Source organism: Leucoraja erinacea, chromosome 1 (assembly GCF_028641065.1).
Source record: "Leucoraja erinacea ecotype New England chromosome 1, Leri_hhj_1, whole genome shotgun sequence".
Lineage (NCBI taxonomy): Eukaryota > Metazoa > Chordata > Chondrichthyes > Rajiformes > Rajidae > Leucoraja > Leucoraja erinaceus.
The window spans coordinates 70,993,691-71,007,428 of NC_073377.1; the positions used below are offsets into that span (position 1 = coordinate 70,993,691).

General features: G+C 43.4%; 1 protein-coding gene across 4 annotated transcripts in view; it reads left to right on the forward strand.

The window, feature by feature from the left end:
- Positions 1–13,738, forward strand: part of atp8a1 (ATPase phospholipid transporting 8A1) — a 301,017-nt gene that overhangs the window by 122,480 nt on the left and 164,799 nt on the right. For 3 of the 4 annotated variants that reach the window (XM_055636910.1, XM_055636888.1, XM_055636903.1), the window contains 5 exons: positions 1,453–1,618; positions 7,070–7,197; positions 8,846–8,923; positions 10,014–10,102; positions 10,993–11,037. In XM_055636910.1, coding sequence (XP_055492885.1) covers positions 1,453–1,618; positions 7,070–7,197; positions 8,846–8,923; positions 10,014–10,102; positions 10,993–11,037 — 506 coding nt within the window. The remainder of the gene's footprint in view (positions 1–1,452; positions 1,619–7,069; positions 7,198–8,845; positions 8,924–10,013; positions 10,103–10,992; positions 11,038–13,738) is intronic. The other variant, XM_055636895.1, reaches the window with a different exon arrangement.

The following is a 13,738-nucleotide window of genomic DNA, read 5'->3' on the forward strand; positions in this document are numbered from 1 at the left end:
GGGAGGAGGAGAGGGGAGGGAGAGGAGGAGAGGGGGGGAAGAGGAGGAGGGGGGGAGGAGAGGAGGAGGAGAGGGAGGGGGGGAGGGGGGGGGGAGAGGGGGGGAGAGGGAGGGGGGGGGAGGGAGGGGAGGGGGGGGGAGAGGGGGGGGGGGGAGAGAGGAGGAGGGGGGGGAGGGGGAGGGAGGGGGGAGAGGGGGGGCAGAGAGGGGGGGGAGGGGGGGGGAGAGGGGGGGGGGGGGAGACAGGGGGGAGAGGGGTGGGGGGAGGAGGGGGGGAGAGGGGGGGAGGGGGGGGGGAGAGAGGAGGAGGAGAGGGGGGGGGGGGGGGGGGGGGGAGAGGGGGGGGGGGGGGAGGAGAGGAGAGGGGGGGGGGGGGGAGAGGGGAGGGAGGGGGGGGGGGGGGAGAGGGGGGGGGAGAGGGGGGAGGGGGGGGGGGGGGGGGGGGGGGGGGGGAGAGAGGAGAGTGCCTTTTTATTTCAACCCAAACCCCCCAAACAACCATTTGCAGGCAGTGCTTTTTTACTTTAACCATATTTTCATTTTCAAACCACATTAAGGGTACTTACTCACAGTTGTGTGCACATGTGTTCAGTGTTATTCACAGCTCAGAGAAACGTGACCCTCTGCCTTCCTCCAGCTTGCAGACTAATTGAGGCACACCACTTCCTGGTTTTATAGTCCATCCCCCCTGCCGCCAGCGGGGGCAGCAGAGAGAATGGGGAATTATATAAAATCATTAATATCTCTGTCATTTTTCATCGACTGGAAAAATCCTCGGCACATATGTGGCGGTGGGGGGCTCTGAGCGAGGTGGCCAAAAATGACGGCCGTAGATGGCGTCGTTCTCTCGGAACTCGCAGCACAGATGGCCAAAACCGGTCAAGAACAAACGTTTAGTAATATAGATATATGATATACCTGTCTTGGGGCTTTACTTTGTGTGCCAGCTCCATTTCATGTTCTATTTTTGACATCTTCAAAAATTGTTTGCCTTAATAATTTATTGTTTAATTATCAGAGTAGTCCACAGTCAACAAACGATGTGCGTGTTTCTTCAATCTTAACCCAGGCTGGTAAAGTTTTGCGCATGCGAGTTCAAGGATATTTTGCCTTTTTGGACTGTGGAAGGATTCAATCATTCCATTAAAAAAAATGTTAGCCAACCGTAGGATTTTAATTATTGAACATTCACATTGTTCCACTAAACTGTGACTAGGTTTGTAATTGAGTGTAATTGAAAGTTCTGGTGAAAAGATGCTATGGGTAGATATTTTTGTGAAGGTACAGCTTACCGTCACCTGTTTGTGTTGGGGGGGGAAAAACAATTATGCTTAACTCTGGCTTGCACGAAAAGAGCCTAAATATATAAACTTAACTGATGGGACATCTCTCTTTTTTTTTAATTCTGGAGATCAGTGAGGTGTTTGTAATTGAATGTAATTTTTTTTGCAGAATACTACACGACCTCCACTGAAGTTGTCAAATGTGGAACACATCACAAATGTACAAATCCTCTTCTTGTTTGGTGTTCTCCTCTTCATATCTTTAGTATGTGCCATTGGTTCTACAGTTTGGAATAAAAAACATGGTAAAGGAGTCTGGTATCTTCACTTCAGTGGTAAGAATCTAAAGAAAATCTATGTCCGATATGATCCATAATATACATGTTTTTCTGCTGAAAATGGTACATTGTTGTCCGATTCAGATTCAATTTAATTGTCATTGTCAGTGTACAGTACAGAGACAACGAAATGCATTACAACGTATGTAGCTACTTGTATATTGAGTTTATTAGTTATGCATTGAAACCGAATGGGAGAGCTTCCAGCATTCTTCCCCGCCCCCCCCCCCCACATAACTTTAATAGACAACTCTGTAAACCATGGTTTCAATCAAAGCTTTCAAGGGTCAGTGCTCTGGAAAAAGTCTGTCTAGGTCCTATCTCCCTTCCTCTTGCTTTATCCACTTACATTCCTTCTGCCTTTTATCGCTTCCTCTGCCCCCTTCTGGCTGGCCTGGTTTCTCTCTATCCCTATTTCTCCCACAAAATGCTACAATTATGCAATTATACAAGTATAGCATTAAAAATGCTACATTCTCTGGATATTTTCAAGTGAGTGCTAGATAGGGCTCTTAAAGATAGCGGAGTCAGGGGATATAGGGAGAAGGCAGGAACGGGGTACTGATTGGGGATGATCAGCCATGATCACATTGAATGGCGGTGCTGGCTCGAAGGGCCGAATGGCCTCCTCCTGCACCTGTAGTCTATTGTCTAATTATTAGACTTAATATTTGTAAAATGGAAAATTAATACATGATTTTCTCACAGGCTTTAAATTATTTTGATCTTGAGGTCTGGGGTTTTAGTGAGACTGCATTCATTACCCATTTTAATTGACTAAAAAAAATGGGAGTGGGATTTCACAGGATGCGATTTGCAAGCCAAATGTTACTTGGGAGTGTACTAAGTCAACCTGAGAAAGTGGACGAGTAACTTTTCTCTGGCAGGTTATTTTCTCGGATGTAATGAACAAGTAGAGATTTGCATCATTCTGAGAGATTGTGTTTGGTATTTTTCTTATGTTAGCGCACAAATTAAGAAATTTACATCAGTAATGTACTCCACAGTTCCAATAGGTGGCAAACATATTTGTCCTATGCAATCTCAAAAATCTTTTATGTTGCTCACTTCCTGAAAGATTTTTTGAAAAAAATATTTGAAGAGCATCGATAAACCAAGCATTTGAACATCTTTCTTCCATGAAAACCACAATGGCAATGTTTGGGGTTCTTTACCTGAAGGTCTTTTTAAATCTGTGCAAACTCCAGATATGTAGATACCAATGATTCTTGGATCATTCAATGACAATGCCTATAGTTAAGGGTATAAACATTTGTAATGGGTAAGGACGGTAGCCTTGATGGTGAACCTGGAGACGCCAGACTGATAAGTCTGAAGAAGGGTTCATCTGTGTATGTCTGACCCACTGAGCTCCTCCAGCACTTTACTTTTTTATAGTGAATCTGTCCTTCAACCACTGCAGTCCTTGCAGTGATGATATTTCCACCTTGGATATGAGTGACAAATTGCACTGTTTGGGAAAAGTCTTGGTATCTGCTGTTGTTTTGTTACCTTTTGATTTAACTTTTACTAACCTACTTCTTGTTGGCTTTGGCATTCTATCTCATCTCCATAGAATTGGGGCAAGCCAAAATTCTGCCTATATCCCATCTCAGACTAGGTCTGTTGCATTTTATATCTGCACTTGCTAAGGTGCATTGAGTCTATTAAGCAATGCTTTAATTTTAAAAAATTAAATTTTTTACAATCACATTTTGGCCTATCTTTGTAATCTTCTGTTGCCCATAGCTCTTTGAGATGAATGTTCATCTTGATCAGTTCTGATGTTAATCTTTCACCATTATCAGCGTGCCTTCAGCTGCCAAGGTCTCAAGCTCTAATCCTCGTGCACCTCCAAGACATTTACTAAACCACCTTTTTCACAAAGCTTTTATTCATCTGCCCTTTTGGAAAGATTTATGGAGCTCTCATAATCGTAATTGTGTAGAAAATTCTCAACATCGTTTTTCCTTTCATTATCATTAAACATAATAAGCAATAGACTATGTTACCACCAAAATAATCTGTTCCATCTTCAGACTTGAACCTGCATTTTCCATTACTGTCTCAATCAAGATTCAGCAGGATAGTGATAGAAAGTGTAGGAAAATTAGATGACAAGCCAACTTCTGTTCCTTCAATTTGATAATTTTTTTTTTATTTTGGCTGCACAAGTTAGTAAGCAGACAAATGTCTCCAACCCTGACGCTGACTAGGCAGAAAACATCTTCCCTTCTACCTGCATTGGGTCCATGAACCACTCAGCGGGTCAGACAGCATCTCTGGAGAAAAATAACAGGTGACATTTTGGATCTTCAGACTGAGAGTCAGGGGAAAGGGAAACGAGAAATATAGACGGTGATAAAGAGAGATATAGAGCAAATAAATGAAAGATATGCAAAAAAGTAACAATGAGAAAGGAAACAGGCCATTGTTAGCTGTGAGCTAGCTTAGAACGAGTTACCGACAATGGACTCAACAAGACAACTGAAGCTAGAATGATGTGGGCGGGGTTGGGATGGAGAGACGGGGGGGATGCAAGGGTTACTTGGACAACTCAATATTCATACCACTGAGTTGTAAGCTGCCCAAGCAAAATATGAGGTTTTGTTCCTCCAATTTGCGTTTGGTCTCACTCTGACAATGGGGGAGGCCCATGACCGAAAGTTCAGTGTGGGAATATGAAGGTGAATTAAAGTGTTTGGCAGCCGGGATATCAGGTAGGTCCAGGCGAACTGAGCGAAGGTGTTTAGCGAAACGATCGCCCAGTCTACGTTTGGCCTGATGTAAAAGAATCCACACCTTGAACAAGCCTTTGTTCAGTCACTTATTGCATTTAAAGTTGAGATCACGAGATTGTTGGATGAGGGGACAGCCTGGTCTTGTTGAATAGTGGTGCAGGCTCAGCCCATTCCTATACCTTTTTTCTTGTGTGCCTGCATCAATTTCGGCAAAAGCAGGCAAAAATGTTGTTACGACCTCATCAGGGTTACATTTATCCCCTTCGAAACATACCTTCCTCTTGTGTCCCAGTGCCAATTCTGATGCTGTATTCCCACAGTTCGCCTTTTGGTACTGACAGGTTCATGTGGTGGAAGGGTGTTTGTTTTGCTTAGCCAAGGAAAATTGACTCGAAGAAATGAGTTTGGTTGGTGTTGGGCAAATGCCAGGGCTTGGATGCTACCTATTCCTTAGGTGGAATGCGACTTTTTTTTGTCGTATCCCCCTTCTCTGCCTCCGTCTGCGCTGAGGCCTGATGGCGGAGCTGGCGGTCTCCAACTGCGACCGACCTCGAGGCTCCGGAGTCAGAGCCAGCCAGGACTAGGCTGGCCGACTTCAGGGCTGAGGCGGCGGCGGCGGCCCGACTCGGAGTTGAGGCTGCGGGACTCAGAGCTGAGGCGGCGGTGGCGGCCCGACTCGCTGAGGTGGTGTTCCGGCTTTCTGCAGCGGCCCGACTCGGAGCTGAGGCGGTGGCGGCCCGACTCGCGCTGAGGTGGTGTTCCGGCTTTCTGCAGCGGCCCGACTCGGAGCTGAGGACTGCGTTCTGGCGGCGGCCCGACACGGAGCTGAGGCTGCGGGACTCGGAGCTGAGGCGGCGGTGGCCTGACTAGCTGAGGCGGCGTTCCAGCTTTCGGCAGCGGCCCGAATCGGAGCTGAGGCGGTGGCGACATCACTTCGGAGGTCCGCTGGACTGGAGGGCGGCATCTTCGGCCTGGATCCGCCTCGGTGCAGAGGGAGTACAAGGAGGGAAGAGACAGAGACTAAGACTTTTGCCTCCATCACAGTGAGGAGGTGCTTGGTGAACTCACTGTGGTGGATGTTAATTTGTGTTTATTGTATGTTTTGTTATTTATTATTATATGTATGACTGCAGGTAACACAATTTCGTTCAGACCGAAAGGTCTGAATGACAATAAAGGAATCAAATCAAATGTTGGCACAGAACATTGGTGGCACACAAATGTTGGCAACACCAATTGAAGTAACTGGAGGTTGCACTGTTGAAATAGCTAAAATGGCTACTCTTGATGTCTAACCAGTCATGCTGCAAGGGAATGGCCGAAGATTTCCATGGAACTGATCACCATTTGTCTACACATTTTTCCAAAAGAAAAGTCTTTAAGGACGTTTTTTCCCCCAGCAAGAACTTAAGGAAGCAGTTCCTGACCAGCCCCATTAGGGCCTATGCCGTAGAGACTTCCATTCCTTCCATCACACAATACACTGATGGCTGGAGGAGTCATAGACCCTGCATCCATCAATTATAAGGGCTGCGGGAAGTAACAATGGAGCACAGATACTTTGTACGCGCCCTTTATGGACAGCTATTTGCTTTCCCACCTTGGGTATGCATGCAAAGAATTTCACTGTGACTTGTCACATGCGACAAAGTTCATTCATTCATTCATTCAAATAGTGAATGTTTCTCTCAAAAATATTTTAAAAAGTGCATTACTATTATTAGAGGGAGTTAGATGTGGCCCTTGTGACTAAAGGGATCAGGGGGTATGGAGAGAAGGCAGGTGCAGGATACCTAGTTGGATGATCAGCCATGATCATATTGAATGGCGGTGCAGGCTCGAAGGGCCGAATTGCCTACGCCTGCACCTATTTTCTCTGTTTCTATTTGTCTACATTTAGAAGTGCAAAAATATTGAAAACAATAACATATTGATTCAACAATATGTGAATTGCTTAAAACTTGTGTCTCTGTGTCTCTTTTGAAATAAACCACGTGGCTAAACATTGGCCAAGACTAATCTGGAGCTGATTCAAAGTGCTAGAATGCAAAGGTCCATAAATCACGGACATTTGCATTCCACTGCTGAGCTCTCTCAAACCTAGAGTCGGAAGGCAGTGCACTTCACAAAATCATTAGCTGTGCAGGTGTTTGAGACTTTTGCACTCACTCACACTTCCCCAAAAGTCCTGAACTTGCCCCATAGTTACAACAGTAACTGCCAAATCTTCTGTAGATATGTGACACAATTTCCTCTTCATTGGGCCAGTGCAATCTTTACATTTTTTTGTAACTTAAGATTTTTTTAATTAACACAAAAAAAGGAAACATCAATTGCATATATTTTATAGGTTGTTAACTCATTCATTCTGCCTCACATTGCCAGGGACACCGGCTCAATCTTGACCTCGGATGCTGTCTGTGTGGAGTTTGCATGTTTTCCCTGGGACCACATGTGTGTCCTCTGGGTAATTTGAGTTTCCTCCCACATCCCAGACATGGGTTTGTAGGTTAATTGGCTTTTTTTAAAGTTCCCAATGTCTGGAGAGTGGATCAGAAAGTGGGATAATAGAGAATTTGTGTGAATGATCAATGGTCAGGGTGGACATGGTAGGTCTAAAGCTGCCATACTTTACAATCCTGCAAATTCATTCCAAATTCTTCCTCAATAAAAATTTGACCTGTGCTTGAAATCATTGTTTTTACAGACAGTGGAGCCGCTTACTTTGGATTGAACTTCTTAACTTTCATCATCCTCTTCAATAACCTGATTCCAATCAGCCTCTTAGTTACACTAGAAGTTGTAAAGTTCATCCAAGCATTTTTCATTAATTGGGTAAGTGTGAAATGTCTGTTTGCAGTAAAGTCTGATGCAGAGACAAAAATGCATCAAGTCTTCTCAAAGTCCTACAAATGATCGGAATATTAAACAGTTTGTTTATATGATCATACCCTTTGCAGCATGTTTTACAAAGAGTTGGAAATAGTCCTTTCACAGTGCTTCTGGTTAAGTCCTCGAACTGCGTCTTTGAGACTTGTGGGCTGTTTCTCACAACTGTTATCTAAATGGTGGCAGATTGGGAAAGGGGGAGATGCAGCGAGACCTGGGTGTCATGGTACACCAGTCATTGAAGGTAGGCATGCAGGTGCAGCAGGCAGTAAAGAAAGCGAATGGTATGTTGGCTTTCATAGCATGAGGATTTGAGTATAGGAGCAGGGAGGTTCTACTGCAGTTGTACAGGGTCTTGGTGAGACCACACCTGGAGTATTGCGTGCAGTTTTGGTCTCCAAATCTGAGGAAGGACATTATTGCCATAGAGGGAGTGCAGAGAAGGTTCACCAGACTGATTCCTGGGATGTCAGGACTGTCTTATGAAGAAAGACTGGATAGACTTGGTTTATACTCTCTAGAATTTAGGAGATTGAGAGGGGATCTTATAGAAACTTACAAAATTCTTAAGGGGTTGGACAGGCTAGATGCAGGAAGATTGTTCCCGATGTTGGGGAAGTCCAGGACAAGGGGTCACAGCTTAAGGATAAGGGGGAAATCTTTTAAAACCGAGATGAGAAGAACTTTTTTCACACAGAGAGTGGTGAATCTCTGGAACTCTCTGCCACAGAGGGTAGTTGAGGCCAGTTCATTGGCTATATTTAAGAGAGAGTTAGATGTGGCCCTTCTGGCTAAGGGGATCAGGGGGTATGGAGAGAAGGCGGGTACGGGATACTGAGTTGGATGATCAGCCATGATCATATTGAATGGCGGTGCAGGCTCGAAGGGCCGAATGGCCTACTCCTGCACCTAATTTCTATGTTTCTATGTTTCTATTGCTTTTTGCCTGAAATTAAACTGAATTTTGTTCTTAATTTAAAGTATTATATGATCAGGAGCTGTCTGTCTGTAAATTAAAGTTGTTTTGAAACCATTCGAGAAACTGAAAGCTTTTGTTGGATCAATCATTGAATGGTTTCTTTCTTTGGAGATCTTTGAATTTAATTTAAAATATTTTCCAGACAGAACTACATTTTTGAGGTAATGTAATTAGATTTTCTACATTCATGTTTTTAAGTGTGCATTTTTTATTCCCATTGATTTCATGAGAAGCTGAGTTGTGAGTGCCAATTAATAGTCATGAAGACACTGCCAAAGGTTGGAAACATATAAAAACTGAGATTAAAATACCGAGAATGATACCAATCATGAGTAAAATAGAGAGAAAGGTGATGTCCATCCACCTTGAAGTGAAGTTGACTTATTCATGTCTGAAAATGCTGACTGGTTTTATGGGTGTGTGTGTATATATTTTAAAAGCTCTCCAACATCCATTTAGCTACAATAATTAATTAAAGTGTCTCATCCTCAGTGTGACAAAAAAGACGGCCAGTAGCACAAACGTTTGTACTTTCAGCATTGGTGAAATAATGTTTTAATTAAAAGTAGCCAACAAGTTAAAATATTTCTCTTTGCTCCCTTTTTTTCTTATTAGGATATTGATATGTTATATGAACCAACCAATACTCCTGCAATGGCCAGAACATCCAATTTAAACGAAGAACTAGGACAGGTAGTGCTTCCAAACTTAAAAAAAGCTATTTGTGTTCAATTGTGTTTAATCGTGTTGGGGAATTTTGACATTATCTATTCCTTAGTCACCCCCTTCCCACAGTAACACATGCATGACCCCTCTAACCCCAAGGTATTCCCAGCCATCGTTTCATGGATGAGATACGATTCCTTCCAATTAAATACTGAGAATATTAATTGTTTTAACCATTAAACAGTTAACCATTTAAGGACCCCTCCTCCTTTAGTTTAGTTTAGAGATACAGCGCAGAAACAGGCCCTTCAGCCCACCGAGTGTGCACCGACCAGAGATCTCCGGTACATTAACACTATCCTACACGCACACTAGGGAACATTTATACATCAAGCCAATTAACCTGCATACCTGTACCTCTTCGGAGTGTGTGAGGAAACCAAAGATCTCGGGGAAACCCCATGCAGGTCATGGGGAGAACGTACAGACAGCAACCGTAGTCTGGATCGAACCCGGGTCACTGGCGCTGGAAAGCAGCAACTCTACCGCTGCACCACCCTGGCCGCCCTCCTCCAGGCACTAGCCTCAAAACTGCACCACCATCAGACTTTCTTTGGTAGACAATGTAACTACAAGATACACTTCTGTCTCCAGAACATCCTTTGCCTTTTCCTCTGCTGCAATATAAATCCTTGCTTTAGTCAACAGCAAAATACAGCGACACTGCGCTGACCTGGCTACATTTCTAACTATAAATCCTGCTATCCATATTCTAGTCCAAATCAACCCTCATTTCTCCCAGTGCTCCCACCCCTCCACCAGCTCTTTGCCAACTGACTCTTTGTTCACAACTAGCTTATGATTAAAATTTCCATCGGTAGGTTCAAATTCTCTTTTCTCTTTTTTAAACACCCAAGTCCTCTGCAAATTTTACAGCTTTTCTCCCTTCACCAATAGTGCTGGAGTTCACTCCATATCTGAAAACGACCTAATTTTTGTGCATTCGTGCTTAGTTATTTGTGAAATTATGTCCATTACCGACTTAATTTTGCCTCAAAGTAATAAAGGTTACGCAATTTAATACCAGTACATGATATATCAATTTGCATTTCAACAGGTGAAATATATATTCTCAGATAAGACTGGAACTTTAACGTGTAATGTTATGGAGTTTAAGAAATGTACAGTGGCAGGAATTGCTTACGGGTGAGTTTTTTTGAACATTTTCTGAGGAATTTACTGTTGTAAAATTTAGATCAGTCTTTACCCGAGCACCAGTCTCTATAGTTGAAGGTCTGAAGAATAAAGACAAAAAATTTGCAAAAACAGAATCCTGTTGAAACATTTTTGTAAAACGTGTCAATTAATATTTGTATTCCGACAAGCCTATGAATTATAAACTTCTAGTTCACCCCCCCCCCCCCACCCACCCCTCTCTCCCTCAGTACTACCTCCTGCCCTTCAGTGTATTTTACTCAAAGGTGTATTTGCAAGAACCATAGTTGGGGCAGGGATAGAATTGAAAAGCTGATACCAAACCTAAAGAATGCAAACATGTCTACCAGATTCTGCTCGTGGATGCAGAAAGTAAAATTGAGCCATCATCACAAAATGTACCATTGCATTTTAAAACACTTTCATCGTGATCTTGGAGATTCCTCAAAGCTTGCGCCACTTATTGCTTTTTAACATTACATACTCCCATTGTGCAGCAACTAACCTTGGCATTTAAATCAAATACTAACACATTCTGGTAGATCAGGTGCATATTGGCAATCATAATTATAATTTAGTAGATTGTAAAATTCCATTGCCTGCACAGAAATAACATTTGCAATGCATTCCTTGAATTTCTAACCAAACTAAACATTTTGTTGTCTCAGATGTAAACTAAACTCTGTATTTTGAATAGAAAAACATTCAACCACATACTAATCTTTCAATATGTTGAGTATAACCATTTTATGCATTGTAATAATTTTAACTTTCCTTTTAAATTAATAATTAGTACATTTAAAACATGCTTGTGGCCTTCCTTGTTTTCTCTCCTTTTGTGCTTTGTTCCTTATTCCTTTTACTTTCTCCATTTTCACTAGTCATTTTCCTGATCATGAGGATTTTAGATACTCTGAAGACTGTGGGTAAGACTAGTTAGTTTTCTTTGCATTCATTCAATTGTTAGGAATTTTTATTATTAGTGCACAGTAATCCAGCCAAAGCATGTGAAAAACCTTGATTATTTTCAAGTCTCTTGACATAATCGTGACGGCATTTGTGATCCAACCTATCAAGTGGGTGAAACTGTACATGCTTTGTTTGTAGATTCTGATTTGAATAGATGAATGTGCTTCTGGGGCTTGGCTCCTGCAGTACTTAACACGAGTCACACTGACATTCTTCCATGCTATTTCTGGTGTTAAATCAATGTTGCTGATCTTCCTAATGCTGTTTCTGGAAGTTGGATAAGAGTACACACGAGAATCACAGAGCAAGGTTGTTAGGTTTTCCTGGGTAACAGAGTTGAAACTAATAGCCCTGTCCCACGATACGAGTTCATTTAAAAAAAAAATCAAACTCGTGGTAAGCATGAACGTAGCGGCTACGTCGGAGCTCGGGGACGTCTCTTAGCCCCTGCGGCAGGTACTCGGGAAGACTCGCTAACAGCAGGTAAGCACGGGAAGACTCGTGAAGATTTTTCAACATGTTGAAAAATGTCCACGAGAGCCCCGAGTGGCCATTACCGTAAATCTCCGAGTTCGAATCAGGGCAAACTCAGGAGAACTCCTGGAATGAACTCATACCGTGGGACAGGGGTTTAAATTGCTCCCTATTGAGAGAGAGAGAGAGAGATGCAAGGAACTGCAGATGCAGGTTTACCACAACATAAAAGACACAAAGTGCTGGAGTAAAACAGCGAGTTAGGCAGCATTTCTGGAGTAGTTGGACTCTGGACCCATATTCAGTCTGAAGAAGGGTCTCGACACAAACGTCACCTATCCATGTTTTCTAGAAATGCTGCTTGACCCACTGATTACTGCAGCACTTTGTGTCTCTGTTTTTGCTCCCTATTGTTATGTCCCAAAGCCTATTGCTCCCTATTGTTATGAAGTCAGCATGCAGCCCATCAGGTGTGGTTCTTTTCGTTACCACTCAAAGGAACAAACAACAACGCAAGCAACTCTCTTCTAGCTACTGAGAAGAGTGTGGCCTCCTGAATGAATTGATACTGTGTGAGGACAGAGCTCCCATGGGATAGAGAGTGGTGAAGAACATTGCCTGCAGGAAGGCATCAATGGAGACGCTTGCTCCATGGCAACAACCAAGGTTGTGATGGAGGTCACGAAGTACATGAGTGCTGTCTCTGAATGTTGACAATGCAGGCAAATGCTCATTACCACTCGGCCTTCAAAACACAGGAGCAGGAAAGTTAAATGAAGTCTTCAATCCCTGAGCACACAGTTTGGATGATACTAATACAGCAATGAGCAGAAATCTGTCAGATGTAGCCTGCAGCAACAGCCAGGAACGAGTCTGAGTTTAGGAAACTGAGCGTGACCTTCACTGGTAAAACAGTCTCTGAAGGACAGACCCTGTCGTTTAAGCGTTAGTACATTTACACACAGTGCCCTCCATAATGTTTGAGACAAAGACCCGTCATTTATTTAGTTGCCTCTGTACACAATTTGAGATTTGTAATAGAAAAAATCACATGTGGTTAAAGTGCACATTGTCAGATTTTAATAAAGACTATTTTATACATTTTGGTTTCACCATGTAGAAATTACAGCTGTGTTTATACATCGTCCCCCCATTTCAGGGCTCCATAATGTTTGGGCCAATTGGTGCACTGTGGGTGCACTGGCGAGCTGCAGTTTTAAAATCTCAAAAGCTCGCTGGTGGTTTGGGTACCAGGACCAGGTGTTGTCCTTCTTGGTTAGTTGATGCAGTGGGGCTGACAGTTCGCTAAGATTGGGGATAAACTTTCCCAGGTAGTTGACCATGCCTGGAAATTGTTGTAGACTGGTGACGTCAGTTGGTACTGGCAACTCGTAGATTGCTGCAGTCTTCAGAGGATCTGGTTTTAGCCCATTGCTCTTGAACACGTGACCTATGTAGGTGACGTCGGGAACCCTGAACTTGCACTTCAGTGGGTTCAGTTTTAAATTAATGACTCTGGCACGGTCCAGTACTTTAAGTAGGTTTGCATCGTGCTCGGTGGCATCGGGGCCATAAACTAGAATGTCGTCAACTGTGATAGCACAGGGGAATTCTGCAAACAGTTGTTCCATTGCACACTGGAAAACTTCGCTGGCAGAGTTGATGCCAATCGGCATTCTTAAGAAATGGTAACGTGCGAACGGGGTGGCGAATGTTGTTGATGCCTATGAAGCACGGTCTAACGGGATTTGCCAAAGTGAGTTTTGGGCATCCAAGACTGAGAAAACCGTTGCGTTACCGATTTGTGCTGCAACATCTTCGATGGTCCTCATGGGGTAGTGTTGCCGTTTGATTGCTGTATTCAAATCTTTAGGATTGATGCAGATGCGTAACTCCTCCTTGTCTTTCTTTGTGGTGACAACCATGGTGGAAACCCAATCGGAGGGCTCGCTGACTTCAGCGAGGACTACAATGGAGACCATACGTTTCAGTTCATCGTGCATTTGCTCACACGTACCATGCAGGACGCGGTGAGGGGCACGCAGGATTGGGGTGACTGTATGGTCGACAATGATCTTGTATATTCTAGGTAGTTTGCCGAGTTGGTTTTCAAACAAATCTTTGTAGTTGTATGGCATCTGTCTGGTAGGTTCCTCTGTCAAACAGAGTTTGTGAACAGCACGC